This window comes from Lampris incognitus, chromosome 19 (assembly GCF_029633865.1).
Source record: "Lampris incognitus isolate fLamInc1 chromosome 19, fLamInc1.hap2, whole genome shotgun sequence".
Lineage (NCBI taxonomy): Eukaryota > Metazoa > Chordata > Actinopteri > Lampriformes > Lampridae > Lampris > Lampris incognitus.
In genome coordinates this window covers 23,290,191-23,316,578 of record NC_079229.1, presented here as the reverse complement: position 1 = coordinate 23,316,578, position 26,388 = coordinate 23,290,191, and the positions used below count along the sequence as shown (strand labels likewise).

The 26,388-nt window shown below is 43.1% G+C and overlaps 1 protein-coding gene across 13 annotated transcripts in view; it reads right to left on the bottom strand.

Annotated features, from left to right (window-relative positions):
* Positions 1 to 3,592: 3,592 nt before the first annotated feature.
* scrib (scribble planar cell polarity protein) overlaps positions 3,593 to 26,388 on the bottom strand; it is a 98,048-nt gene continuing 75,252 nt past the window's right edge. For 4 of the 13 annotated variants that reach the window (XM_056299382.1, XM_056299386.1, XM_056299384.1 and 1 more), the window contains 18 exons: positions 25,931 to 25,987; positions 25,278 to 25,334; positions 24,442 to 24,522; positions 19,972 to 20,043; positions 19,065 to 19,118; positions 18,766 to 18,888; positions 17,881 to 17,991; positions 17,453 to 17,503; positions 16,816 to 16,959; positions 16,137 to 16,296; positions 11,708 to 11,939; positions 11,418 to 11,507; positions 10,797 to 10,979; positions 9,791 to 9,925; positions 9,078 to 9,217; positions 8,679 to 8,716; positions 6,607 to 6,661; positions 3,593 to 5,673 (listed from right to left, as the gene is read on the bottom strand). In XM_056299382.1, coding sequence (XP_056155357.1) covers positions 5,537 to 5,673; positions 6,607 to 6,661; positions 8,679 to 8,716; positions 9,078 to 9,217; positions 9,791 to 9,925; positions 10,797 to 10,979; positions 11,418 to 11,507; positions 11,708 to 11,939; positions 16,137 to 16,296; positions 16,816 to 16,959; positions 17,453 to 17,503; positions 17,881 to 17,991; positions 18,766 to 18,888; positions 19,065 to 19,118; positions 19,972 to 20,043; positions 24,442 to 24,522; positions 25,278 to 25,334; positions 25,931 to 25,987 — 1,920 coding nt within the window. In that variant the 3' untranslated portion in view covers positions 3,593 to 5,536. Of the gene's footprint in view, positions 5,674 to 6,439; positions 6,470 to 6,606; positions 6,662 to 8,144; positions 8,220 to 8,678; positions 8,717 to 9,077; positions 9,218 to 9,790; positions 9,926 to 10,796; positions 10,980 to 11,417; positions 11,508 to 11,707; positions 11,940 to 16,136; positions 16,297 to 16,815; positions 16,960 to 17,452; positions 17,504 to 17,880; positions 17,992 to 18,765; positions 18,889 to 19,064; positions 19,119 to 19,971; positions 20,044 to 24,441; positions 24,523 to 25,277; positions 25,335 to 25,930; positions 25,988 to 26,388 lie in introns of all 13 variants that reach the window. The other 9 variants (XM_056299393.1, XM_056299388.1, XM_056299389.1 and 6 more) reach the window with 9 other exon arrangements.

Sequence of the window (26,388 nt, the reverse complement as noted above, 5' to 3'; positions counted from 1 at the left end):
CCAACTGCATCTCTCAGGCCGGCAGTCTCGAAGGAGACGCCTCGCCACTTCCGTGACAAGGTGAATCCAGGCCGAACCACTGCTTTTTCCGACACACCCAGAGACGCATTCATGTGATGAACACAAGCCGACTCTGCTCCCCTCCCGAAGACAGCATTGCCAATTATTGCTGCTTCATGGAATCCAGCCGTAGTCGGATCTGACGAGACCGAGGCGCAAACCCCGGTCCCCAGTGGGCAACTGCATCGACACAAAGCTGATGCTTAGGCCCCTACACCACCGCAGACCCCATATTTTTTATACTTTTTTATAATATCTTTATAGATATATAGATCTGTGATGGCTTGGCGGCCTGTCCAAGGTGTCTCCCCGCCTGCTGCCCAATGACTGCTGGGATAGGCTCCAGCATCCCCGTGACCCTGAGAGCAGGATAAGTGGTTTGGATAATGGATATATATATATATATATATATATATATAGATTTATATATATAATATATATATATATATATATATATATATCTTAATAATACTGTACTTTTCTTGTGTTCTTAATTGCACCAATTTTACTTCGTGTTGACCAAGTAAAATTCCTAGTATATGTAATGCACATGGCAGTAAAAGTCATTCTGAGATGATCAGCAGAAACTGTGAAAGAACATTAAACTCAGCTGTGGCTGCTTGGATCCCTTTCAGGTGAGGTTTTATCAATAATGGGCAAATCTGGAAATGTTTACCTTGTTCCTGAGAGGACATTGACACCGTCCGTTTATCAAACCAAACAGCAATGAGATTGACAAAATCACTTGTGTTATGGAAATTATAGCAGTATGACATGCTGTCTCTCTATGCATAATTTTATAAAAGATGATTCTTGTCTTTCTGAAATCAAACCCACACAGCTGAAATACTGTTTTGGTACAAAACCTAATACTAGATGGACCCTGCAGTTTCCGCTGTGAACACTGCGAAATACTGCTTAAGCCTGTGCAGACACTCAAATATTAGCCGTCTTTACAAGACACTGGACGATAAAGACGACAGAAGTAGCCTACTACATTTGATGAGGATCAGCAAAATCTTTGCATGAGAAGTTGGAAATTTCCTTGAATTCCCAACTTTTTTTTTCTCCCTAAAAAGTCTTACAGGCAAATGACACAGCCTACAAACATAAACCTACTTGCAAATAATTCAGAAAAAAACTTGTCTCAAGGCTCTTAGTTTTTCAAAATGCAATTCTTTTTGTAAACAAAACATTTGGCATTTTTCCCTTAAAGTTAAAATTATGCAATGACATGAACTACAAGCAACTTTGAAATAGTTTAGTAAAAGCTCTGTAATATGGATTTTTTTTTTTCTTCAGGCAAATGACAATCTCGTTGCGGGTTTCAGACGGATTCGGTTTAATACTCATGCAAAACTGCTTTTGATCCCGTCACTGCTGCGAACAAGAAATATTTCTTAAAACATCCAATAGCCTAGAAGCCAAATTCACACCCCCCCCCCAAAAAAAAATGTTAGTACTGTCGGTAACTTCTCCGATCCTATAATTGTCAAAAGTTTAAAAAAAATCTACAAGCAATGGTGATTATTTTGATACGTATCACAATTAGTTCTGTGAATTAGGACAAACGTCTTACAGCGAGCCTACGTTTTACCTGGTTACTAAGTGGCGCTGCTACAATGAGCCCCAGCAGGCAGAGCAGAATGATTCCCTTCATCTTCACCACAGGCTTGCGTGGGTGACTGACAGCTGCTTTATAAGGGCGCCGCACGAGGCAGTGGGCGGAGTTTGACTTCTCCGGGGCGTGTTTAAGGCCGCCGGTCAGACGTCGAGCGTTTGACGCGTCGGTAATGGCTGTTGTATACGCTTACGTAGTCTCTTGCGTTTGGCCAGGTCTCGATAGCGCCTCCTGCATAAAGGCCGTTGCGTCGTTTAAAATCCGAATGATTATCCGAATCCGATCCCAATGATGAATGAAAAGACCCAGTTCGCGACAACGTCGCTTCAAAGTACCAATACGTATTATATGGCGACGTTGTACCAACAGACAAAGTATTGCCTCCTTACTGAGTGTCTGCTTTCCCCTACCCCTTTGCGAACATGTAACGGTCTGATGCGTGCCGAGATTTGTTCGCCGAGTTTATGTCCTGCTTATTTACATGGTCGAAATAAATCATAATTTATTCAATTCCAAAATATAACTCGATACGAGTATTCGTGTCATCCGTTTTGACTTTAATTTCAGAGAAGTTTTTTTTTCTCAGAAGTTATTTCTGACTTTTTTCTCAAGACATTCTAAACACTAGGACCATAACAGCCCCCCCCCCCCCAATTGTTGGCTCTGATACATTTCCTTTGTCTCTTGTGTGTCAGTCTGAGCGCTGGGATAGTGAGTCCTGTTCGTCTCTTGAGGAGGTGGGTGCGGGCTTATACTGGGAACAGGAGGCTCGGTCATAACTGTGGATGAGGCCTGAGAATTAGCGAGCCTGCCCCTGACCTAGTACTGTGACTGAATGTAGCCAGAATTACAGGTCAATGACACGTTGTGCAAAACCATCCATTATCCAAACCGCCTATCCTGATCTCAGGGTCGCAGGGATGCTAGAGCCTATGCCAGCAGTCATTGGGTGACAGGCGAGGACACTCTGGACAGGCCACCAGTCCATCACAGGGCCGACACACACATTCACACCTAGGGGCAATTTAGTACGGCCCAGTCATCTCACCTGCATGTCTTTGGACTGTGGGAGGAAACCCACCCACACACAGGGAGAACATGCAAACTCCACAGGTTGTGCAAAGTGTTTGTTTTGAACAGATACTGTTTATTAAACAAGAGTCCTACCCAGATGAAAACAATAATGCTGAGGTACACTAACCACTGATAGCCATCACTCGTTATTGGTTTACAGTTTTATTGGAAAACTTTCATGTTGTGATTGGTTGTCTTCAGGTGAGCCACAGGCAGCAGGTTTATGAGGGTCTGCAGTACAAGACTGTTCTCTACCCAGCACCGTCTCCTTCCAAGAGTCTGAAACGGGTAGGTGTCATTTCAATATTACTGACTATAATCAAGTCAATGCGTTGTGAAATTTGTTTAGAAGCGTCTTTATGCATGCTCAATAATCAAGTAAGAAAACCACAGAAGGAGAAAGGTCACCTTTCTGTGATTTGCTTAGAGGCATTTTGGTGCCCCATTTCAAATGAGATAGTGGGCACAAAGGGAACATGGTAAGGCTCGGCTCTCCTTCACAAGCAAATACCCAAATCTACAATGATTGACAACTATGTTAAAACATTAGCTTTATGCTTTTCAGAGGCCTTATACCAGACTCGGGTACATGACTTTAAATTCTCCCAGCCACCTAAGAGAAGTCTGTGGTCCATAAATGACATGTGTAGAAATTGATATTTCCTCTGGAGCAGAGTAAAGACACCCAAAAGATCAGCCCATTTGTTTTGACATTTTTAATCAGTCTCTGGATTTAAATTTTTATGGATAATTTTTTACCTCACCTTAACACATGTACTTTAATTCCTTATTGATGTAAATCTATTATTACGTACAAAAGACTGTGAAACCAATCAGTTTGTTAAATGAAAAGTAAAATTTATTATTCCTGAACCACAAAATAGACTTCTTTGGTTGTACAAATTCACTAGTTACAGTCTTGTATGAGCTCTAACCCTTGACCCTAGGACATCTGACCCTTTCCCCTCCGACCTATTTGGAAATAACCCCCAAAGGAACTCAAGACAAAATAATACAAAAGAAGCTGAAACACTGCATTAAAAATGTAGTGAATCCCACTTATTTGGAAAAAAATTATCTACTGCAAGTAAAAAAAAATCAGTGATTTTGCAAGTGTTTCAACCAAACTGAATTTCAGTCAGCGAGAACAACATGGAAAGCTAGGATTAGTAGAAACTACATTAAATTAAAACGTATGCTACTCTGTTGTGATTTTGTGAAATACCTGCCAGATAAACCGACAGGGAGTTGAGCAGAAGAGAAAAGTCTCTGAGAATGAGCAGAGAAAGATGTCTGAGAGAGATTTACAAAAAGCTTCTGCCCCTCGAGGCTCTCCCATTAATAAATCAATACACGTGCAGAGAGCTCCCGGTACCAAGCCCGTCCAAAGCCAGACACGCTAGCAGTCCAGACACTTGCTTGGTCTAGGCCAAGACTGGCTCAGGTTCAGACCCAAAGTTTGCTTTCCTTTCGGTATTTGTACATTATTCACACAATAATAAAGGATTTCTCAGTGGCATCAGATTTAAATTAATCGAAGACAGATTCAAAAAATAAAAACAGCAAAACACCTGCTACCTTCACATGCCGCTGTAGAACAGCTCCAGATATGAAAGACAGAAATGAGCGAGATTCACATTGATTTTAAAAAAAGGTGAAAAGTAGGGGAGGGTAAGTACCGTGAATAAATGATGCTAAAAATGCATGTTCCCATAATCCTCGGCCCTTCTGCTAAATTACAATCAGATTATCTGCACAACTGTGTGTGCCCGGTGCAAATGTAACTGAATGATATGAGACCAGACAAGATGAAGGTCCTCCCCTCTGCCCAGGATGTAGACCTGCACATTAAGCTGACGTGCAACAGCTGGTCTAGTATGTAAAAGGGCTTGCCTCAAAGACACCTCAACTATGCATTAACAGGATTTTATCAGAGCAGACAAAGTAGAATGGATGTGATATGCAACAATTCAGTTTGAAGATCTGATTTTTTTTTTTAATCAACAGTTCATCATGGTAAAAAATAATGATGTGCATCATTCATCCTTTGTCCCAAAAGGTAAAGGGGTTTTACAGCAGTGTAAAAATAGGTAAGGGTCTTCAATTTGAGTAAAATGATAAAAAAAAAAAAACAATAAATTACTTTATAGACTTTCTAAAAAAAAAAGCCGATCAGTGGCAGTGCAATAATGATATGTAGTGTTTTCTTACAAGGTCTGCACATTTCGGATTGTGAAGGTAGCAGGATGTTCCCTCCTCATTCAATATATACACTCCTTACCTCCCAAAGTTGTCTGAAAACCCTGACATTTTACCATCTATTCACTGAAACCCTCAAAAATAGCATTCAAAAAAGTTAGTATTACAGCTACAGCCCATCTTTCTCTTCCAATACATTTTTTTTAACAGTAAAACCAGCAGAGGCTCAAAAATAGACATCACTTTCCTGTTAATATGATTAAGCTTCTTATAGCCAAACTGAGCATATAATAAAAAAAATGAGAATGGCCTTTAAGTAGTAACGCTAGCGATTCACACTGGCTCTTTTGTTTTTGCCCTAATAGAACTTCTGGATAACATCTCCATGCCAACTCATACACAGACTGTAAAGGCAAGACTGGCACACAGGATATAACTAAGTGTATGTGTGTGTCTCTGTGTTGACTATCAGCTTTGTAGCCTCTGCAGTGGTTACATGAGGGAGAGCAACTCTCTCAATCTAGTGTGCAGCGTGTGAGTTTTGTGTGCGACGACTCCATTCTCCTCGCAGCGGGTGAGATGTTATGTGGGCACGGCGGTTTCCAAGCTGCGACGACCCTGTCTCAGTTTGCGCTTGTTGCTGTAGAGGGCCATCTCTTCCAGGGCTGATGTGGCGGGCGGCGGGGCAGGCACCTCCATCTCAGGGTTTGCAGTGGGCACTGGATGGAAGGAACAAAAGATAAAGACAACATGGGAGGGTTTGAGTCATCAACATCCCGTGCTTGTTATGCTTGCTTTCCCCTGGCATCAACTTCCTTAATACCAACTGAGAGAAATCACGCGGAAAATCGCTGTACATTGGACAACTGATGGGAAAGAGGTCTGGCTCCGTGAAAGAATTCCTTGAAATGCAAGAGGGTCCACACCCAGACCAGTAGCAGCTAGATACTATGAAAAATTAATTCAATGATGTCAGTGTTCAGTGAGTTCATTTCAGCTTATCTAAGAACTATACTGCTCTATGTACCATTCCCCATTTTTTTCCAGTGTAAATTGTTACTATACTATGAAATATATCCCAGTTATTTACTTTAGGCTTCAAATACATTCATGCAGTCTGCATTCTCAGTTAGCATAAGATTAGTTTGAAAACATCAGAGTTCTCCTCCACCTTAGCTTGGGCCAATGATGGCTGCTTGGGACCTGTGGAAAAGTGGGTAAGCAAAGCAAGCCCAGGCCAAAGACATAACTCCGCCCAAGGCAAAGACAGATTTCTAGAAAAGAGTCATCCTCCTAAACTAGAATATAGTTTACCACACCAACAGTAGGGTTAGAGTAAGAATACACACAAGTACACATTCACATCATCCACTAGATCAACTTGAGTTGATAACCCACCCACACACACATCACATATTGCGCATACCAAGCCAAGAGGTGCACACACAAGCAAACAAACACATGTATACAGTGTGTAAATCCTACCAATGTGAGCTGCTTATCCCAGGTAGTCACCTATGATACCAAAGGGACAAAAGAAATCAGGGTAATGGACATTATTGGTCGACTCGCTCACATTCTTCTCTTAACCTTTTTCCTCCTGTAGCCCATTCAAACCTGAGGCATGCCAACTAGTGCTGGCTCTCACTCACCTGGGTTGCTGGCACCATCGTCGATGAACTGCATGTCGTCGGCCATGCCTGGGGACTGGAAGAAAGGAACAGAGAGTGAGTAACAGAAAACCAAGGGAGAGAGGCGGGGTTGTGAGGAACTTTGCTTTACCCTGCTGAAATCCTTCACTGTGAGCAGCAGTCCAGAGTGTGAAACTCAGACACTACCCGCTTCAGTGGGCAGCGTTCAAGCTCCTACATCACCATTACAGCTTAGAGAGATTGGCGGGTTAAAGGACAGGGCGGTTAAGTTAGGTAATCAGTTCGAGGGCTTGTTGTGGTGTCAACGCAGTCACCAACACAGAAACGAAAACCAGAGACCGGGTCATTGGTTTGTCTGTGTAGTAATGCTGTTGGTACCCAACACTCTGCTCGTGGTTTATTGGGTTAAGACTTCAATTGAGATATTTTTTCATCGTAATGATCAAAGTATATATCTTGCATACATTACTACACATGCTTAACAAGAACTTCGACAAACCTCACGCCTGACACCGACATACATCTTTCAAACACATTCAGTTGGTTTGTTTGCAGGAATTGTAAGCTCAACAGAGTCAATTAAAACCATCCAACAGAAGGCACAAGTGAAACATGAGGTAGGCTACGTAAACCATGGAGGTCACTGTAGGACAGTTAGGAAACCACATTATTATTCGAGACTCGATGAGGAGAGTCTGGCCTGACACATAAAGACATCCACAGACCAGAAACCACAACCACGTCAATGCAAGCTTTGGCTTTACCCCAGGATCGCTCTAGGATTCCCCTGTACTCCCTCTGGTCTCTTTCCCCATGCAGACCAGGAAGTGAACTATCCTATACAAAAAAAACGGCTGCCTTTATACAGTTAAGCCCGTAAAGATTTCAGGATGGCTTCACTGGTTGTGGGACTGATAAGTGACAGGGTGCAGGAGGAGACCCCCAGTGTAGGTCAGTATGTTGGAAGTCAGTGCATGACAGGAAATCCTGTACACAGGATGTGTTATTCCTCTGCCTCACATACAACTCATGTATGGATTAAGAGTGTTGGGAGGAGTAATTGTGAGCATGAATGAGGTGCAGGCCAAGAGGTTGGTTGTGTTGGTTGAGTCCCCAAGAACTGATTTTGGTTAGTGGGATCAAATAATTGTCACATGATGATTGCTTGAATGTTAATGCTTCCTTGATCGTAAGTGGCGACTGCCAGCAGTGCTTGGAGGTTAGGGGGTGGGCTGAGTGGGAGGGAGTGAAGACTTTCCTTGTGGAGGAAAAAAAAAAGAACCATCCCAACATCCCAGGGCTAATTTGGTGTACTACTATAAAAGAACATGAATATCTCTTCACGGCAGGGGAAACGGTTAGTGAGCTATACTCCTAGAGCAGACAACAGGAACTGTTGACAATTCACTGAGTCAAAATGAAAGCTGCATTTGCCCTGACACCTGTTTGATTACTGTGGAAACTAGAGGGGGAGAGGCAGCAGGGAAAGCCGAGGGGGGAAGGCTGGGGCCCAGGGGAGCTCAGCATGCAGCCAATACCTGGATGTCGTATACGGGTTTGGAAGAAGGAATGGCAGCAAACTGTCGGTAGTCAAACTTCTTTGACGACAGGGACTAGAAGGACAGCAAACAGGAATGAGCAGAGGTAGGGGGAGGAGGAAGGGTCGGGATGGAGAGTATGGGAAAGGTGAGAGGTCGAGAAATAGACGATAGGGAGGAGGGAGTGGAAGTAGAAAGAGGAGAGGCAAGTAGGGGGCAGAGAGGCTCATGGGTGGCTCACAGCCAGCTGTGGCGTATGCAGGGAGAGCAATATGCTCTAAGCTTGCATTCACTTAAGTGATAATGTACAAGATGGTGGATAAATGCCCTTATGCCAGAAAGCCATCTTACTTTTGATTTCCATCTTGCAAATAACACTGTTAATGTCACCTTTTCATATTTCCCTTAATTGAGGAGAAAATCAAAGTTACAGCTTTGAAATTTTTTCAATTCAAGCCATCTCAGTCCACTCATGAGGAGACCATTGCTCTATTATAGGTCATTAAACATAAGGAAAAATAGTTTGGAGCTTACCAGCCTGCCAGGTGAGGTCACTCCTCTTGGGCTGAGCTCTGCCAGAAAAATTAACAAATTGTAAGGTGAAACCATAAAGCAAAGGAGACCTCAAAACTCCCTCATTAATTGTCTCTTCCTTGTTAAAATAACCACCAGAATCACTTTTCTCAATACAATTGAGAATCAGTAGAATTAAGAATTGTTTTTGTGAACTTGTACTGATAACTTCCAGCATGTGCTGACACATAAGATAATACGGCCATAAGTAAAGTCCAAGAAATACTATTGCCTGTACATATGTGATTTCAAATTGAATAAATTGGGTTTGATGACAGAAATCTTAAGAGAAGTCAGAGTGTGTTTGTCAAAAAGAGGAATATGAAACGACTTTAGCTTTAGCCTTGACCGCTGACTCACCTTCCAGCGGGGTGGGAGAGGGCGTAGGGGCTGGTGACGGTGACTCTGACAGCTGGTCCAGGGTGCCTCGCTTCTTCCCTTCCCGAGACTTGGCAATGACCATCTGAGCTTTCAGTGCATCCTGTTCCAGAGACTTCATTCTACCAAAGAGAGGGGGACATTACCAGATGGGTAGAATAGAGCGGGACTACTAAAAGCATGTGATGTAAGAGTACTGATCACTAGCAGCAACAATATTCACTTTTGGTGCTCCTTGTCCTGGTTTGCAGCGTTACACTCAACCAAATTGAAGTGGGCAGGAAAGGAGGAGTGCATTCCAGGATAAGGAATACCTACCACTAGTAGGCATATCCTTTGCTTCAAAATGTTGCTTGCAATCTTACTGTGGGCTGTGTGTTAGTAAGAACAACAATGCATTTAAATCATGAGAAGAGCAACAAAGGAATGAAAAGGGAGACATTTATAGAAAGGATGGGTGTACGGGTGGGGTGTGACAAAACAATACGACAGAGGGGAAACAGAGGAAGCTAGCAATGAGTACAGCCAGGGCGTGCAGAAGCAAGACAGCACCTAAGAAAAAAAAGGCAGTTGAAGCACTGTCACAACTGGGCTGTGAGTGCTTGCTTGGACCTTTATAGAAAACCAAAAAGTCTACAAAATGCCCCCACGCCAAAGCACCCCAAAATGCCGTGCATTTGGGCCGAGGAGCAGACCTGAGCTGGGAGGAGGAAGTAGTGGGGGGCTGGGGGGCCCCGGCCGAGCCCTGAGATGCCCTCACACGGGCCTGGTACAGCCTCTTAGCCAGGTCCTGCTCATATTGCCTAACATCCTCCTCTAGACCGTAAGGTCTGGGCCCCATGAGACCAGGTAGGGATGGGGGTTGAGGGACAAAGAGAAGGAGGAGCACACCAGGGAAAATGGAGAAGTGAAAGGAAGGAATAAGGTAAAGAAAGAAAGTAAGACGGGTATAGATAAAGGGTACAATATAGAAAAAGAGAAGGAAAGCAGAAAATGGAAGGTAAAATACTGACACAAATTGAAGACAGTGAGGAATCAGATCAGTTTACCCACAAATGATAACGGTGAGAGAAAGAGACGAACAGAGGCTACAAACACAGACCGTTGCTCTTCGACCACACTAAATCAACAGTGGCGCTGACCTTTGGACTGGGGGAAAAAACTGAACCATGATCACTGTTTTTGTAATCAATCTGTTTTTACCCAGACAGATATGAAAGAGGGGGCCAAAAAAAGAAAATCGAAAAGTAAAGTTTAAACAAATGCCAGGCTCTGTCTGTGTTTTGTCAGAAAACCTGCACCAGAATTAAGGATTGCAAACACCCCATTACAACTGACATATTCCATAGCGTTGTAATGGCACAGAGTACATTTTGGGGAAGTTGAAACAGAGTGACTTACACAGTGAGCAACAAAAGAATGTGCTTCAGTTTCTACATCACCATCATTATAGGCAACAGACAGCGTGCGATTAAAAAATTCAGACACAAAGCTCTTACAACAAATGTGACAAACAGTCCCGTAAAATGTATAATTGATAAGTGCTCGGGTAATGAAATGAAAAATATTAAGAGAAAGTAGAATTTTTTTTTTTAGTAAGACTTCAAACACATAAAAAAGATAAGTTGGTGAATAAAGAGATCTACCACTATTTTCATCCCCAGAAAGACAGGATATGGCTATGTATGTTCTTCCATTTACCGTGCAGCTCGCCACATGGCCCTCTTCTCAGCCTCCAGAGCTCTTTTTTCAGCAGGGGACAGGTCCTTGTCGGAGGCAACGGCCAGCTCTGGGCTCTGCATGCGCAGCCTCTCTTGGTGCCGCCGCTCAGCTTTGGCTGTTCGGATGGGAGCTGCCGACTCCCCGGGGTACACTGAGATTAGACTGAGAAGATGCGAAAACAGTTGTGTTTATTGCTTTGAGACAAATTGGACAATATATCTATATGTCGATATTGTGATACGTCTGGGGTTTTGTTTATGGTGATAGAACTTAAATGTTGTCATTCCCTGGTCTAACAGGCTGCATTGTGTTAAAATGAGCCAATTTTCTGAACATTTGAGTTTTTTAGCCGAGTTAAAAGAACAACCTGCTTGGTCATCATATCCTCATTACGACTGATCATTTTTCAAAATTCTCTTGTGTAGGTATGTTATGAAAGCACCAATAGTCATCCCCAAAATATCATCACATTACAGATGGATAATGACAATATCATCAAATATGACTATCATTATATTTGAGTTTATCAATAACCCCCTGCCCTAACACGCGCGCACATACACACAGATATTTGGGGCGGAAATATCTTGTTTAAGTTACCCAGTCATTGAGTTTGGCCGCTGCTCCAGCCTGAAGCTTTCTTCTAGAGAGTTCCTCTGTGAGTCCCCTTTGCCATCTACGGAGGAGGGCCTAGACATACAACACAGGAGAGTGGATGAAGTAGCTGAATAAATGGGAAGCATAATACATAGTGTTCCAACACCAGGTTGCATTTATAACGATACCAAATTTATTTCATTCATTTCAAATATTTTAGCTAATATGTGACACTCATACTTCAAGTACAAATTTTCAATGTGATGCAAACACTCGTGAAAGGAAATTCTTACCCAGAGCTGCCACAGTAGCTGGGTGGTGTAACATTGTAGCTTGGTGGTGTGGAGCATTGTCTAGAGGGAGTGGACACAGGCTCCACCTTGTACTCCACTCCATCCAGCAGCACCTTGCCCGTGGCCTTCATCTCTGCCATTTGCTTGGCCAGATCCTCCTCTTCCTCTTCATCCTCCTCATCCATCAGGTACTCCCTAGCCCGCTGCTCAAACCTCTGCTCAAACCTCCTCGCTAGGTGGAGAAGAGACAAGGTAAGGTGAAACTTATAGTATCATTCCCATCGGACAAACTATTTTTCATATTCATCTTACAGATATATGCATATACACTACCAGTCATAAGTTATAGAACACCTCCATTTTTTACTGAAATTAAAGCATAGAACAAATAAACAATTGGAGATAAAACGAAATCATGGAATCATTTTGTTTAATAAAATGTAATCTAAATTTTTGACTCGTCAAAGTAGCCACCTTTTGCAGATAACAGCCGAACACACTCATGGAATTCTTTCGACAATGGAAATCAAATATTGTTGAGCAAGTTTTTCCCAACACTGTTGCAGAAGTTCCCACAAATATGTTGCTTTACTTGCACCCAGGGCTCGAAATTAACTTTTTTCCTCAGTGTCCCACAACTGTCCCAAATTCTACTTTGTGTGTCCCAAATTTTAATTCTTGTCATCGCCCCCTCAATTATGCAGAATACATATAATTTGATCCTTTTTGTCACTTAATCATCACACCATGGACTCTGGTCCACCATATAAGTTTAAAATACTTATTCTTTTATTAAACATATGAATATTAGTTTCGGGAGTTGGCAGTATTGGGGCTTGCATCAGGGGGCTGTTTATTCAACCACCTCAGCATTTCTTTCTTCTTTTTTTTTATAAATTTATTTCTGATTTTCCCCTTTTTCTCCCAATTTAGTGGCCAATCGATCCCTATTTTAATTCAAACACCCACCCTCGTACTGTATGCGTCCGCCAACTGCATCTCTCTGGCCGGCAGTCTCGAAGGATGCACAAGCAGGCGATTGACTGCCCTATCGTGAGGTGCCGCAAGAACGTAAGCCTTCTGTAGTTTCGCCGTTCACACGTTTTTATTAAATTATTCAAACGACAAAGTAACGTCTAGATACTCATAATTAATGACTTTGCAAATAACACCTATTTCGAAGTTTACTTTGACATTTTTTTTCACTGTCCCGGAATTGTCCCAGACAAAATATATTTGTGTCCCAGTAGGATTTTTTTATGGTCCCCGGGACATCGGGACATCGTTAATTTCGAGCCCTGCTTGCACCCTTCTGTCCAGTCTATCCCAAACCAGCTCGATGGAGTTTAAGTCTGGAGACTGCTGGCTACCTTCTTGTTCTTTTCTTCTAAGATAGTTCTGACATAGCTTGTTAGTATGTTTTGGGTCATTATCTTGCTGTAGGTTGAACCCTCACCAACTAGGCGTAGACCAGAGGGTATTGCATGGCGCTGCAAAATACTGTGGATGTCCTTTTGGTTCAGGGTGCCAGTCAATCTGTCGAAGTTGCCAACTCTGGATCCAGCAAAAGAGCCCCAAACCATCACGCGTCCTCCTCCATGTTTGACAGCCGGTCTCATACACCGAGGAATCATCCTTTCGCCTACTCAACAGTGTACAAAAACCCTGCGTGATGAATCGGAAGATTTCCAATTTTGATTCATCGCTACATAAGACCTTCGTTCAGTCTTCAGTAGTCCACTGGCGGTTCTTTATAGCCCAGGCAAGCCTCTTTCTTATTGTCATCTTTGCAATGGCCTTACTGCTACTCAACCTGTCAAACCAGCAGCTCAACGTCTTCTCTTCACAGTTGAAATTTGCTTTACTTCGACCTGTGTTAAGTTGTGCTTGAAGCTATTGTCTTGTGAGCCACATATCATGCAAGTTGTTGACTCTCAGAAACGTGTCTTCCGATTCTGTTGTGGCTTTGGGTCTGCCAGACCTCTTCCTGTCAGTTTCAAAGTGCCTTTTGATGGGAAACTGTACTCATTGACACCTCGACTTCCCCCCCCCCCTTTTCTCCCCAATTGTAACGGGCCCATTACCCCACTCTTCCGAGCCGTTCTGGTCGCTGCTCCACCCCCTCTGCCGATCCGGGGAGGGCTGCAGACTACCACATGTCTCCTCCGATACATGTGGAGAGGCCAGCTGCTTCTTTTCACCTGAAAGTGAGGAGTTTTGTAGCGCATGGGAGGATTACGCCTCCCCCCCCCGCAGACACGGCCAATCGTTTTCTGTAGGGACGCCCCACCAAGCCAGAGGTAATACAGGGATTCGAACTGGTTATCCCCATGTTGGTAGGCAACGGAATAGACCACCACGCCACACAGACACCCCTACCTTGGCTTTCTTTGCAATTTCTCTAAAGGAAAGCGGTCTGTGTCTTCCTTAATTAGTTGCCATCTTCTTGCCATTATGATAGCTGTATACTACTTCCTGCAGTACATTATTGTCCAAATTATGCTTCGGAGGGTGTTATAATGCAGTCTGTTACAACACTGCTTTTATACAGACAGAGGGTTTGTAAGTAATCAACAAAATTTGGAACACCTGTTGGAATAGTTTGCATTAACTTTCAAAGCTCAATTTATTTCCATTGCTGCATAACAACTGTAAGTTGTTAACCCATTACCTGTTCCCTGAAAAAAGCCTTTTTTATAACTTTGAAATTTACATTATTTTTCAGTTTTTGATAACCTCTGGCAGTTAACTGCTTACCTTTATACTGTTTCAGGTTATTCACTGGAGTTGAACGGCTTACATTTCAATAAAAACTGGAAAAATGGGGTTGTTCCAAAATCTTTGCCCGGTAGTATACTTATCTTGTGTATGATCAGGAATATTTATTTGTCATTTTATTTCATGCACTTGCATACATGAAATGAAACGAAATATCGTTTCTCCCAGCCCACAGCAGTGCAACACAAAGACAAAAACACATATCCAAAAACAACAAGAACACACACCCAACATATATATATATATATATTAAAAAAAATTTCACTGTGCGAACGCCAGGATAACTGTCGGAACTGCCGGTCTGCATGGGCTAGCAGTTAGCTTAGCCTGCCCCACTCCCATGATGTGCATTTTTTCACAAGGCAAATTAATTGAGTGTCATCACTCGTCGTTACTTACACTACCGTTCAAAAGTTTGGGATCACCCAAACAATTTTGTGTTTTCCATGAAAAGTCACACTTATTCACCACCATATGTGAAATGAATAGAAAATAGAGTCAAGACATTGACAAGGTTAGAAATAATGATTTTTATTTGAAATAAGATTTTTTTTACATCAAACTTTGCTTTCGTTAAAGAATCCTCCATTTGCAGCAATTACAGCATTGCAGACCTTTGGCATTCTAGCTGTTAATTTGTTGAGGTAATCTGGAGAAATTGCACCCCACGCTTCCAGAAGCAGCTCCCACAAGTTGGATTGGTTGGATGGGCACTTCTTTGAGCAGATTGAGTTTCTGGAGCATCACATTTGTGGGGTCAATTAAACGCTCAAAATGGCCAGAAAAAGAGAACTTTCATCTGAAACTCGACAGTCTATTCTTGTTCTTAGAAATGAAGGCTATTCCATGTGAGAAATTGCTAAGAAATTGAAGATTTCCTACACCGGTGTGTACTACTCCCTTCAGAGGACAGCACAAACAGGCTCTAACAGGTACTATTTAATGAAGATGCCAGTTGGGGACCTGTGAGGCGTCTGTTTCTCAAACTAGAGACTCTAATGTACTTATCCTCTTGCTCAGTTGTGCAACGCGGCCTCCCACTTCTTTTTCTACTCTGGTTAGAGCCTGTTTGTGCTGTCCTCTGAAGGGAGTAGTACACACCGGTGTAGGAAATCTTCAATTTCTTAGCAATTTCTCGCATGGAATAGCCTTCATTTCTAAGAAAGAATAGACTGTCGAGTTTCAGATGAAAGTTCTCTTTTTCTGGCCATTTTGAGCGTTTAATTGACCCCACAAATGTGATGCTCCAGAAACTCAATCTGCTCAAAGAAGTGCCCATCCAACCAATCCAACTTGTGGGAGCTGCTTCTGGAAGCGTGGGGTGCAATTTCTCCAGATTACCTCAACAAATTAACAGCTAGAATGCCAAAGGTCTGCAATGCTGTAATTGCTGCAAATGGAGGATTCTTTGACGAAAGCAAAGTTTGATGTAAAAAAAAATCTTATTTCAAATACAAATCATTATTTCTAACCTTGTCAATGTCTTGACTCTATTTTCTATTCATTTCACAACATATGGTGGTGAATAAGTGTGACTTTTCATGGAAAACACAAAATTGTTTGGGTGATCCCAAACTTTTGAACGGTAGTGTATATGGTTAATAAATATTTCATGGGAGGGCTCAGAGAAAAAGATGTTAGAGAAACTGACCTTCCTCCTCTCTCATTTTCTTGAGGTCGTCCTCTCCGACAAGGGAAACACGGGGCTTGGGCTTGTCTGGTGTCTGCTGCTTCACATCAATCTCAAAGTACTTCTGTCTGTCCCTGAAAGAGCGCTGCTCTGGGCTGTCCTTGCCTCCAGGGGAGGGTGTCTGTTGGGTACAGAATAAAACCAATATTAGTATGGCTGGTATAATGTATACATTATTAGAATGGAGGAAAACTGGTGATATCTCGCACTGACATGACAACACCTGTTGCCAAGATCTCTGAAACGATCAGTGATGACCAGTACGGACTGTTACGATGTTGACTTCTTTTTAAATACAGCCATCTACATTTCTGCATAGCCATTTGCCAAGACTGATTAGGAAAAGGAAGGGGGAAAGAGTGAGAAGCACCAGTAGGAAAGTATCTTGACTAGAAGGAAAAAAAATACAGTCAGAATTTAGAGAACAATTAGAACCCAGACAACACTCAGAAACTGACACCACAGGTTGATTAAAAAAAAAAAAATCGGATCACGGACAGCCCCCATTTCGGGCAGAAATTTAGCACTGCCCTCTCTGACTACCAGGATTGGGGGATACCGCCACCGCTTAAGCCTAGCAGACCGCAGCCCGGATGATCAGGGATAGGGCTTCTCTGGTCACGGCAGAGGCAGGGGGTACCTGCAGGTCCAGGGAAGGCCTGGAGAGGCGAGGCACTGCTGCCAGGCTCAAATACTCCCGACGGTCAGAGGAGACGGAGAGCTGGGAAGATACTCCCTCCTGCACTTCCACCCCATCATCAAACACCTCGTTGTTCAGCTCAAGCTGAAAAGGCCACACATGTTGTCACCGGGGTGTTGGCCCAACATAACATGGCTGAGAACTGGTGGTTAACTGAACCTTCATTAACAATCCTACACAGACCTTAAGTAGCTTGTAAATATCAATTTCTTGACCAGATGGTTTGAATGTAGAGCAGTAGTGTCCAATCATGTGCCATGGAGGGGAATGTGTATACAAGTTTTCATTTCAACCTAACACCAACAACCGTTGATTTCACTGATTAACACAACTTGAATCAGACATGGGAGATGAAATCAACTGCTGTAGTTTTGGGTTGGGACGTTCAAATGCATATACAAGGCCCTCCATGACATGATTGGATACCACTGATGTAAAGGGTGCATTTGAATTGAACATCAGTAAAAAGTTGGCTGCAGTTTCCTTATTTACTTTAATCTCAGAAATGGCATACAATTATGTGCATTGTGCTAAGCTTCTAACAGTTGTGTCAAATCATTTGATAAGAGACCCTCACCTCTGGAGAACACTGCTTTGGATGGACATTGTTTCTCACATCATACAGGTCCTGTGGGACAACAGGAGGAATGAGCAGAACATTAGCATAAGAAAGGAGCCTCAAACCGAACAACATACACAAAGAGAGCAAGCTGGCAGAGAGGGGTGTTGGATGTCAAGTGTAAAACAAAGGGATTTGACCATCAGCACAGGAACCACACGGGAAAATCAAGTCAACACCAGGACGAAGTGATGATGGCACGGTACTGCTGCACAAAACCAACGATGGAGGCATTCCACACGCCACAGCACGTCACAGGCCTCCCGACACGAGGCAGGCTCGACAGGGCAGCCTGCTCCAGTCAGGAAGGGGTGGGGTGACCGACCAAATTAGAACAGCATGCTTGATTGTTGGGACCCAGGGGAGCCTGGGCGGGCATGGCCTACCTGTGGCGGCTCCAGCACTGCCAACGAGTGAGGCACAGCGGCAAACGCCTTGTATGCCTGCTTGATATTCAAGGGGAACTCATCGGGCGAGGTAAGGGAGGGGGCGCGAGGCTGCAGGAGGAGGAGGGTTTGGAGGGTGAAGGGTGAGGAGTCCACGTGGTTGGATACAGAGGGATAAGGTAAGAAGAGGATGTGGGGGGTGGACAAACAGACAGACAGACACAAGAGACAAGTAGGAGAGGGTAGACTATGAGAAAAAAAAACAGCATAGTTGAGGAACATTGGGGGAGGAGAGGTGAACACCATGGCAGGTGGTTTCATGTGGGAGAGAGATGTGCCAGAGAGAAACAAACAGTAGGGCTAGGAGAATGAGGTGCTGCTGCGTTCAATGCCAAGATGCTTTTCCTGTATGAAACTTTAGGTGACAACATCAGGATGACTTTGGATGAAATCCAAAGTTTGTGTTGACCGATTGACAAAATAAGGAATGAATGCAGCATTCCAGAGAACCACAGTTATGTGACTATGTTGGTGTTAAACTGGTGGACTCACACTTGGAATGGATTTATTGTTTCCGAACACTGTCACAACAGTTCTCACTTGTTTGCCTGGAGGGTCGCACTGACTGAAGCAGGGACACTGGTCTACTTGTTAAGACCCAGTTACCCCATTACATTTAAATACTTAGGCCACCTAACATTTAATGTCTGTGGCGTTAGTTTCACAATGAAAAAAAATTCTTGTAACCATAAGTATCTATGACTGCTGTACTGCTATGAGGCACCACTTCACTGGGTTTTAGACTGTTCAGTCTTTGTGGGCAGCAGCTGGGGGGTGGGGGAGGGAAGAGAGAGCACAACCCTATGTGGTGGTGAGGGGTCTTACAGAGGTCTGGGAGTTGATGGGGGAGGGGCCATGCTGGAAAGGGTTGGGACTGTGGCTGTCCGGAGTGGCGGGGGAGGTGCTTGGTCGCACGCGCCCAACTGGCTGGATGGCACCCGGCCTCGTCTGGAGAGGGAACAGATGATGAAGTTTGACACAAAATGCTGAACCTAGTAACTTTTAACTGGAAACCAATGTAACCAGTGGTGGAAATGCAGCTGACAATAAATTAGTGTTCAGATTATTAAATTTCAAATATTATGGTCTGCACAGGAAGCTGCCAAATCCTCATGAACACTCACTGATGATGGATTGGTGTCCTTGGCAGTGGCGGTGGATGTGTAATGAATGCTCGCCTGAAAGAAAATATGTAAGAATGCATGGATTGATATGATGCCTCACATGACCAGACACACCCACTACTTGAGTTTCAACAAGCGTGTTCTTCCAACAATCACTAAGTTTGGAAGCGTCTTTAATATGATACTAGGAGCGAGTAAAGACATCTTAAATTCTAATATAAAATAGCAAAATTGTAGCCAATAAAAATCACAATATGCAAACTAAACGGAAAAAAATCCTTTAACATTTTGTCAAATTGCTAAAACTGACATTTTTTGCAGATTTCTGATGATGTTCTCTGTCATGGGTAGAGAAAAAGATTTAGCAAATATTATTGAAATTTTCCTTGAGCAAACCTGTCACTTACAGATGTAGTTTAACAGGTTAAAATAAGCCAAAGCTGGTCAGTTGAGACAGAGACATAATCAGCCATATGATCTAGATCTCAAAGTCAAAACCAGACCAACTTTGCATGAGGCGAAGCATCAGTAATCAGCTGACTGCAGAGGAGCAATCTCACACCTCTCAGAGTGGCACAGATGTGGTTAGATCAACAGCTTAAGTAAGATGTGCTGCAGAAACAAACAGCGCACTGAGAAAGCAAGGCCAAGGCAGACAGGGCTGCATGTCCCACTTACGAAGCGGGTCTCCCTGCCTGCACACACGGAGCTGCTGGAAGAGTGGTGGCTGGGCTACAGGAAGGAGGAAGGGTCAAAAGTCTCAAACGTAAAGCCTCCATATTCTGTCTAGAACTTGGGGTGATGTATAAAAAAAAAAAGAAAAAAAAAGAAGATATAGTGGCAAGATGGGGAAGAAGCAGATGGTGAATTTTAGAGAGGGTTTTTTGGCTGTTTTCGGCCGACTCACTGGTTGCATGGTGGGGGAGTACGGGGCATCTCTGATTGGGCTGTTTGTCCTCGGGAGATCAGATGACGACGCCTGGGAAAAACAAAAATGGTAAAAGAAACAAATAAACAAAAAGGAAAAAACACTTAGTAGTTGCTCTGATTTTCACTTGTTGCACTCAGCAGTTAGTCCTCTAGCACATGATCTTTGACTAACAGTCCAACAAACCTGGTCTTGCTGCTAAACATGCACTCGGTGCTCCTTCAAGACTTAGGACCCCCCACCCTCCACAGACAGTTGTTAGGACTTACATTCCGACTGGTGCCAGCTGAGAAATACCACATGAGGGGCTCAAAGATTGTGCTCATTCCACGACTTTCTTATAGTAAAAAAAAGTTGTTTTTTTTTATTATCCTTTCAATTTACAACTCGACGTGCTCCATTTAAACAAAGAAGATTATTAAAATAAGAAAAAAACATGTTGATTTAATATCATCAATATTGATACCCAAGATAACAAGTTACTTAAACAGGTATAATGTCCTAGCAAGATTAATCAAGATTGCTTTTCTGAGGACTAAGTAATAAACGTTGTGTCCAGATGAACTGATTCAACTTTCTGTGATTTTCTTACCTGGATTACTGAGCATGAATAAAGACATGAGGACAAGTAATGTACAAAAACTGCTTCACAAGATTACTGATTTTATAAAACCCCAAAAAATAAAATGTATTGTCTTGAAACAGGATGTTTTCACTGGCTAGGATTTTAGTTCTTATACTGGAAGTAATAAATCAAATTTGGCAGTGTTTCTAGGGAAAATATCGTTCTCTTGTCAATCATATTCTCAACTCAAAGTACAAGTGGTCAGGTACAGCTTAACAGGTAAAGTGTTGCAATAACAATACTATGGGTTAGGTCTCAATTCTCAGATCAAGCATACTAAAATGTAGGCACTTGAAGAATGAGCCCAAACCATATCACATCTTACATAACATTGAAGGTCCTGGGGATCATATTAACATGATATTAACCATCATGATTAATGTGATAATTAAGACTAATCAATACAATTGCATTGCTTTACGTGCAATCTCTTTAATACTTGGCGACTGTGGCTGGGATCCAGCAAAGTGCAAAACCAGTCCATAGTGACACATCATGCTGCCTCAAAACCACACACGGGCAGTCCACCTGCCTTGCTGTATAACCAGGGCTGCAGTTGGCCCTGCCTCCCGTACCCTACAGGAGGCCCTGACAGGACACGCTCTTCAGGGGGAAGTCCCTTTCCTTTGCGATTGGCAACCAGAAAGGGGTTTTCCTTAAAGCTGATAGGTTGAGAATCCACCAGGCATTCCTCTTCCTCCTCTTCACCAGTTACAGATGTTGAAGATGAATTGACAGGTGTTGAGATGGCTTCTTGGACAGCAAAGGTTGTGCTGGGAGAGGCCTGGGAGACATGGAAAAGTCCAGTCTCTGGGCTCATACTGGGGCAAGACTGGGGGTCCACAGGGTAAAGGGATTCAGCGGGGTGGCCCAGGCCAAAGCCCAGGGGCTCTAAAGGGGTACCGTGGTGGGCCTGTAAGGGGGCCTCCATGGGAGCAGTCTGACTTAGAGTGAGGGAAAACTAGACAGGAGCAGAGGAGAAAAAGATAGCAAAGAAGGAAAGGAGATTTACAGCAAACTGAGACAATGATAAAGGAATAGAAACATAAGAAAAATAGATTGAGGGATTGTGAGATTAAAGTAGTTATGGGAAGCAATGAAGGAAAAGACTGAAAACAAGAAAGGTCACACACTACAAGCTAGGAAACAGACCAGAGAACATGTGGTGGTGACAGGAAGATAGGGAGGAGTTCCATACAGCGAGGAAACCAGAAACAAATCTAGGTAAGCATAATGTCTATGTATCTAGGTAAGCACAAGTATTTTCATATCTACACAGGACAACATTTTCCATTTAAAATCAAGACAAGATGTCACAAACCACACGTGTAAACCCTGAACCCAAATAAGGTCAAACAACAATGACCAAATGCACACCTCTTAGCTTCCTACTGTACATGATTCTATAAGATGGACAAAATTGACAGCCATTAAGTTATTCACATGATACTGTTAATTTAATCTTTACCAGAGCCCTTTAGATAAGTGTTTCACTGCCCGTCAAGTACCAAAACTATCTGTGCTACTAGGGTAATGGTCACATTACCACTGGCCAGGCCCCGGACCCCAGCCTTAAATAACCCATATTATCAGAGCAGTGAGACATTTGGGCTCCAAGACACCTTCTAACTTTCAGACTTGGAGTCAATACACTCCAAATACTGTACTCAGTAGCAGAAGCTGCCGGTGTAGACTGTTACTTTGCCTGACCTATATGGCGGGTCAAGAGAAACAAGCCTCTGTAGTTCTGGACCTTAAAATACCATGCTTTTATAAATAGCAAAGACTTTAAAAATACCGCAAATGTTTCAAATCGTTCCACACTGCCAACCACTTAGAATTTACAGAGTGTTGTATATGGTCTAAGTCATGGCCTTGACATATCTCGTGACAATCAAAATAGCATGACTAAGAATACAAGCATTGTAACACACTGTAATGGGGTTCTCCATAAGCTGACATTAAGTGGTTCATAGAATGAGGGTCAGTGGGATGGAATGTGAACAAGTGCCCTTTTGGCACCGGCACAGAAGACTGAGGAGCAGCTGGGGTTGTGGTGTCTGACTGGAGGGAGCATTTGCTAACACGCCAGCAAGCTCAGGCGAACTGCGAAGTCAACCAACCTATAGTCCTGTTTAGTGTTCCTTTTCAAGCCTAACAATAACACACAAAACACCATCACCATACACAAGTCCACAGATTTGGCTGATATTGCACACACAAAAAAATCCTAGAAGTCCCTGACAAGTTTTTGACATTAAACTTGACAAAAACAATTCACAGGCAGTCTCAAAAGGCCTTCGTGACACAGTCTGAGTCTGACAGGTGTGCTAGAACAGACAAATGCTAACTTAACTACATGAAGCAGGAACAGCTGCATGTAATATATAGATGAATGTCTCAAAGAAACCCAGCAGTCCAAAATCCACAACTACAGCACAACAATCTCTGAGCTGAGGATCCCAAAACACATGCAAGTCTTTTCTTGCTGTGTACAGTAGGTACACATACAAGCATAAAAAACAGGTTAGTAAGTATAACCAAAGTGTTTATTAATGGTTCCGATGAGGCATTTAACCTTGGAAACATTTCAATGTGAAGAATTTGCACTTTCACTGAAGCTACAATATCAAATAGAGATGATCCTGTTATTATGTTCAAATTTTTAAGAGCCCTAAAAAATCTGAATGCATCTCGAAGTAATCCAAATATCGTGCCATAGTTCCTAAGCTTCAACATGTCATGTCACCAAACAAACACTTGGATCAAAATAAGAGAAAAGCGCAGAAGTGAGAAATCTAAGAGAAATACAGAGAAAGAGAAAAGAAAAAGAGGAAAGGAAAATAATGGGGCAAATGCCCCTCCGTCTCGCCTCCTCATACTCACTGTAGGATGTTGGCAGGTTTCGGTTGGCAGTGCGTCCACTCACGGCTTACTCTTCGACTCTGGGCACCCACGTTGAAACCCTTATTTCTTTCAACATTGGCAACACTCTTCCCTCCCTGTCTTGGACCCCTCCCAGTCCACACTCCATCCAATTCGAGGCTGGGTCCCTGGGTTTAAAATAGAGGCTGGGTGGGCGGCTAAAAGCCAGCTGTCCCCCTCCCCCCACCTCTCTCTCACACCAACACCTCTAACTATCAGCCTCAGCACTGGTCTGCCACAGCAGTTGCTGCCCTGAAAGCCATGGCTCACTTTCATTATTCCTCTTCTTTGTACTAGATATGGATTGTCCTCCAATGTTGTGTTCTCGATGAGTATTAGATTTCCCTCCTTTCAATCTTTAGCCATCTTCCATTCACGTATCAGGGTTGGCTACATCTTCATGTAATTCCTTTTTTGGAAGGCATTCATTGCTGGGCAAGCATCCATTGTTGAGGACAGAGGTACATCACATTGGATTGGGTCAATCTGTTTTATGGCCAAGGATTCTGGCCTTGGCTAGACTGTGGGTGTGAGGTAATGTCAGGAGTTTGAAACTCTGGGGTTAGGAATATTAAAAGAGGTTGACATTCTTGCCCGTTGGGTGGCAGCTGCTTGGCACCGGGTCACCAAGTGGTTCCCGGGGAATAAACAGTGGATTCCACATACAGCGCTATTCTAGGCTATGACGGCCATTTCTCACGTAGTCAGGGCATAAATAAATAACCCTGCTCAGAGAAACAGAGCTAGGAAATTTTTGAAGACTGTTCTATAAACACCATTTTCAGTGGGCCATTCATAATTTTAAACGTGTGAAAAAAGTAGACAGGTTAGGATTTGCTAATCCTGTAAAACTATTGACAGACACTCCAACATGGGCTCAGTGAATGAATGGGACCTACCCTGTTGACCTTCTGTAGGCTTGTGGTGGGCAGTGCAGCCAGTGTCTTGTAGTCCAGTTTTAGAGGCTCGGTGCCAATGCTCTGTAAGGTAAGAAACAGAATCAGAGGTGAAGCAGGGGAAAAATATTGAGTAATTTTATAAACAAGTTATCAAAAGTCCTATTTGAACTAGTTTTATTATGGGACGTCCTGTTGTTTTCATACGCTGAGTGGAAAAACAGGAGGGCCATAGCGGAAAGGAGTGATGATTTCCATCGAATTAATGCACATTTAATGCACAGGTGTCTTAGACAACCTATTAGCTACCACAAATACGTTATTACATTAAAATTTCAACTCAAATTGGAGTGCTACATTCAACTGAACCCTCGAGTTTGACAAGAAATTATAATTTGCTCTAGGATTTAATTTTTTTATTGTATGTATATAAAAATTTCAGACATGTCAGGTTTGTACAGGATTACATTATTGTAAAATATTATACCCTAAAATACTGTTATAATATTATCTATTTTAGATATTGTATATTCTGTTGATAATAACTGCAATCACAGAAACATTCCCATTACAACAAATCCAGTTTGATTAGATTCTTAGGCTAATTCAACTCAGGAAACCCTGTTGAGTCAATCCCCTGCGTATGAGAGATGGATGCTCGTAATAACAGACAGATGTCTTCAAACACAGCAAGGACAGCGTTTGTGTAGGATGGTCCAATTCTGTGGGGGGTGGGTGGGATGGGTCTAGACAGCACTTGCTGTCAAGACTTCCGTTCCCTCTTGCCCAGACAGGGAAATAAGTTTGGCTGGGGTCCCGCCCTTTGAGGAGTGTCTCACCTCGGTCTCCTCCTCTAGCAGGCGAGTTGCCTCCTCACGCTCCAAGCGCATACGCTCCTTCACCGGGAAAGAGGGGAGGGTAGGTGGAGGAGAGCAGAGAGGGGAGGACACCCAACCACACACAATCACACGGTGATGAGCAATGAGAGGTTGAAATGAGAGAATTGGGTGGGGTAATTTACAGTGGAATAAATGAGTGTTAGAAGGGTGAAGAAATGGAGGAAAGGTACAAAATAGTGGAGGAATTGCGTGGAGATGGGATGATGGTGTATGGTGAATCAAAACACACCCAAATTGGAGAAGGAAGGAGAAAGATAGAAAACGGGGGGAGGAAAGGATAGAACCGCCACACGTTAGAAAGTGCTGTGTTCATTTGTTCTAAGAGCAGAAAAAGCATGCGAGGTGAAACAGTGTTGTCAAAAACAACATCAACACAAGGCAGAGAGGAACCCTCAGCTGCCCAGTAACAGATAGATCTGAACCTCTGCCACTAAAGCAGTTATAGTGCGAGCATCCTATTTGGCTTAGCTTTTAACTGTCAAGGGCCAAAAGGTAATCCAACTAGCCTTGCTGTATAACCAGAAACACATCTGACATGTCATCTGACAGATGGAGTTTCCCGAAGCAGTGATGGGCTTTTCAGTTTTACTCACAACTTTCTCCATCTCTTCTCTCTCCCACTGTGACGTCTCTCTCACCATCTCAGACTCCTGCAGATGGGATATTCCAGAAAGCTGTATTTAAGAACCATCCAACTTTATAGAATAACTACTCCAAACCCCTCAAAACCCTGGACACTGCAGTTAAAGGGCGATGCCATCGGCATTCTTTTCCGGGTTGTACAAATGGAAACGCCCACTCAGCCGTTAGCAAAAAACAGTGACGCAGCTTAGTGCTGATCCCCCCCCCCTCACCCCCACCCCCACTCACACACACAGTTCGCTGACAGTGTAAACATGGAGAGTGACAAAAGTATTAAAAGAAAATGCAGAACGCTATGCCAGGTCACATGGGAAAAAGTTTTTAGAAGGGCTTGGGAAAATAGCATTTTGATGCTAAAACATACATACTTCAGCCAAAATTTGAATTTTCGGATTTTAATACATAGGGA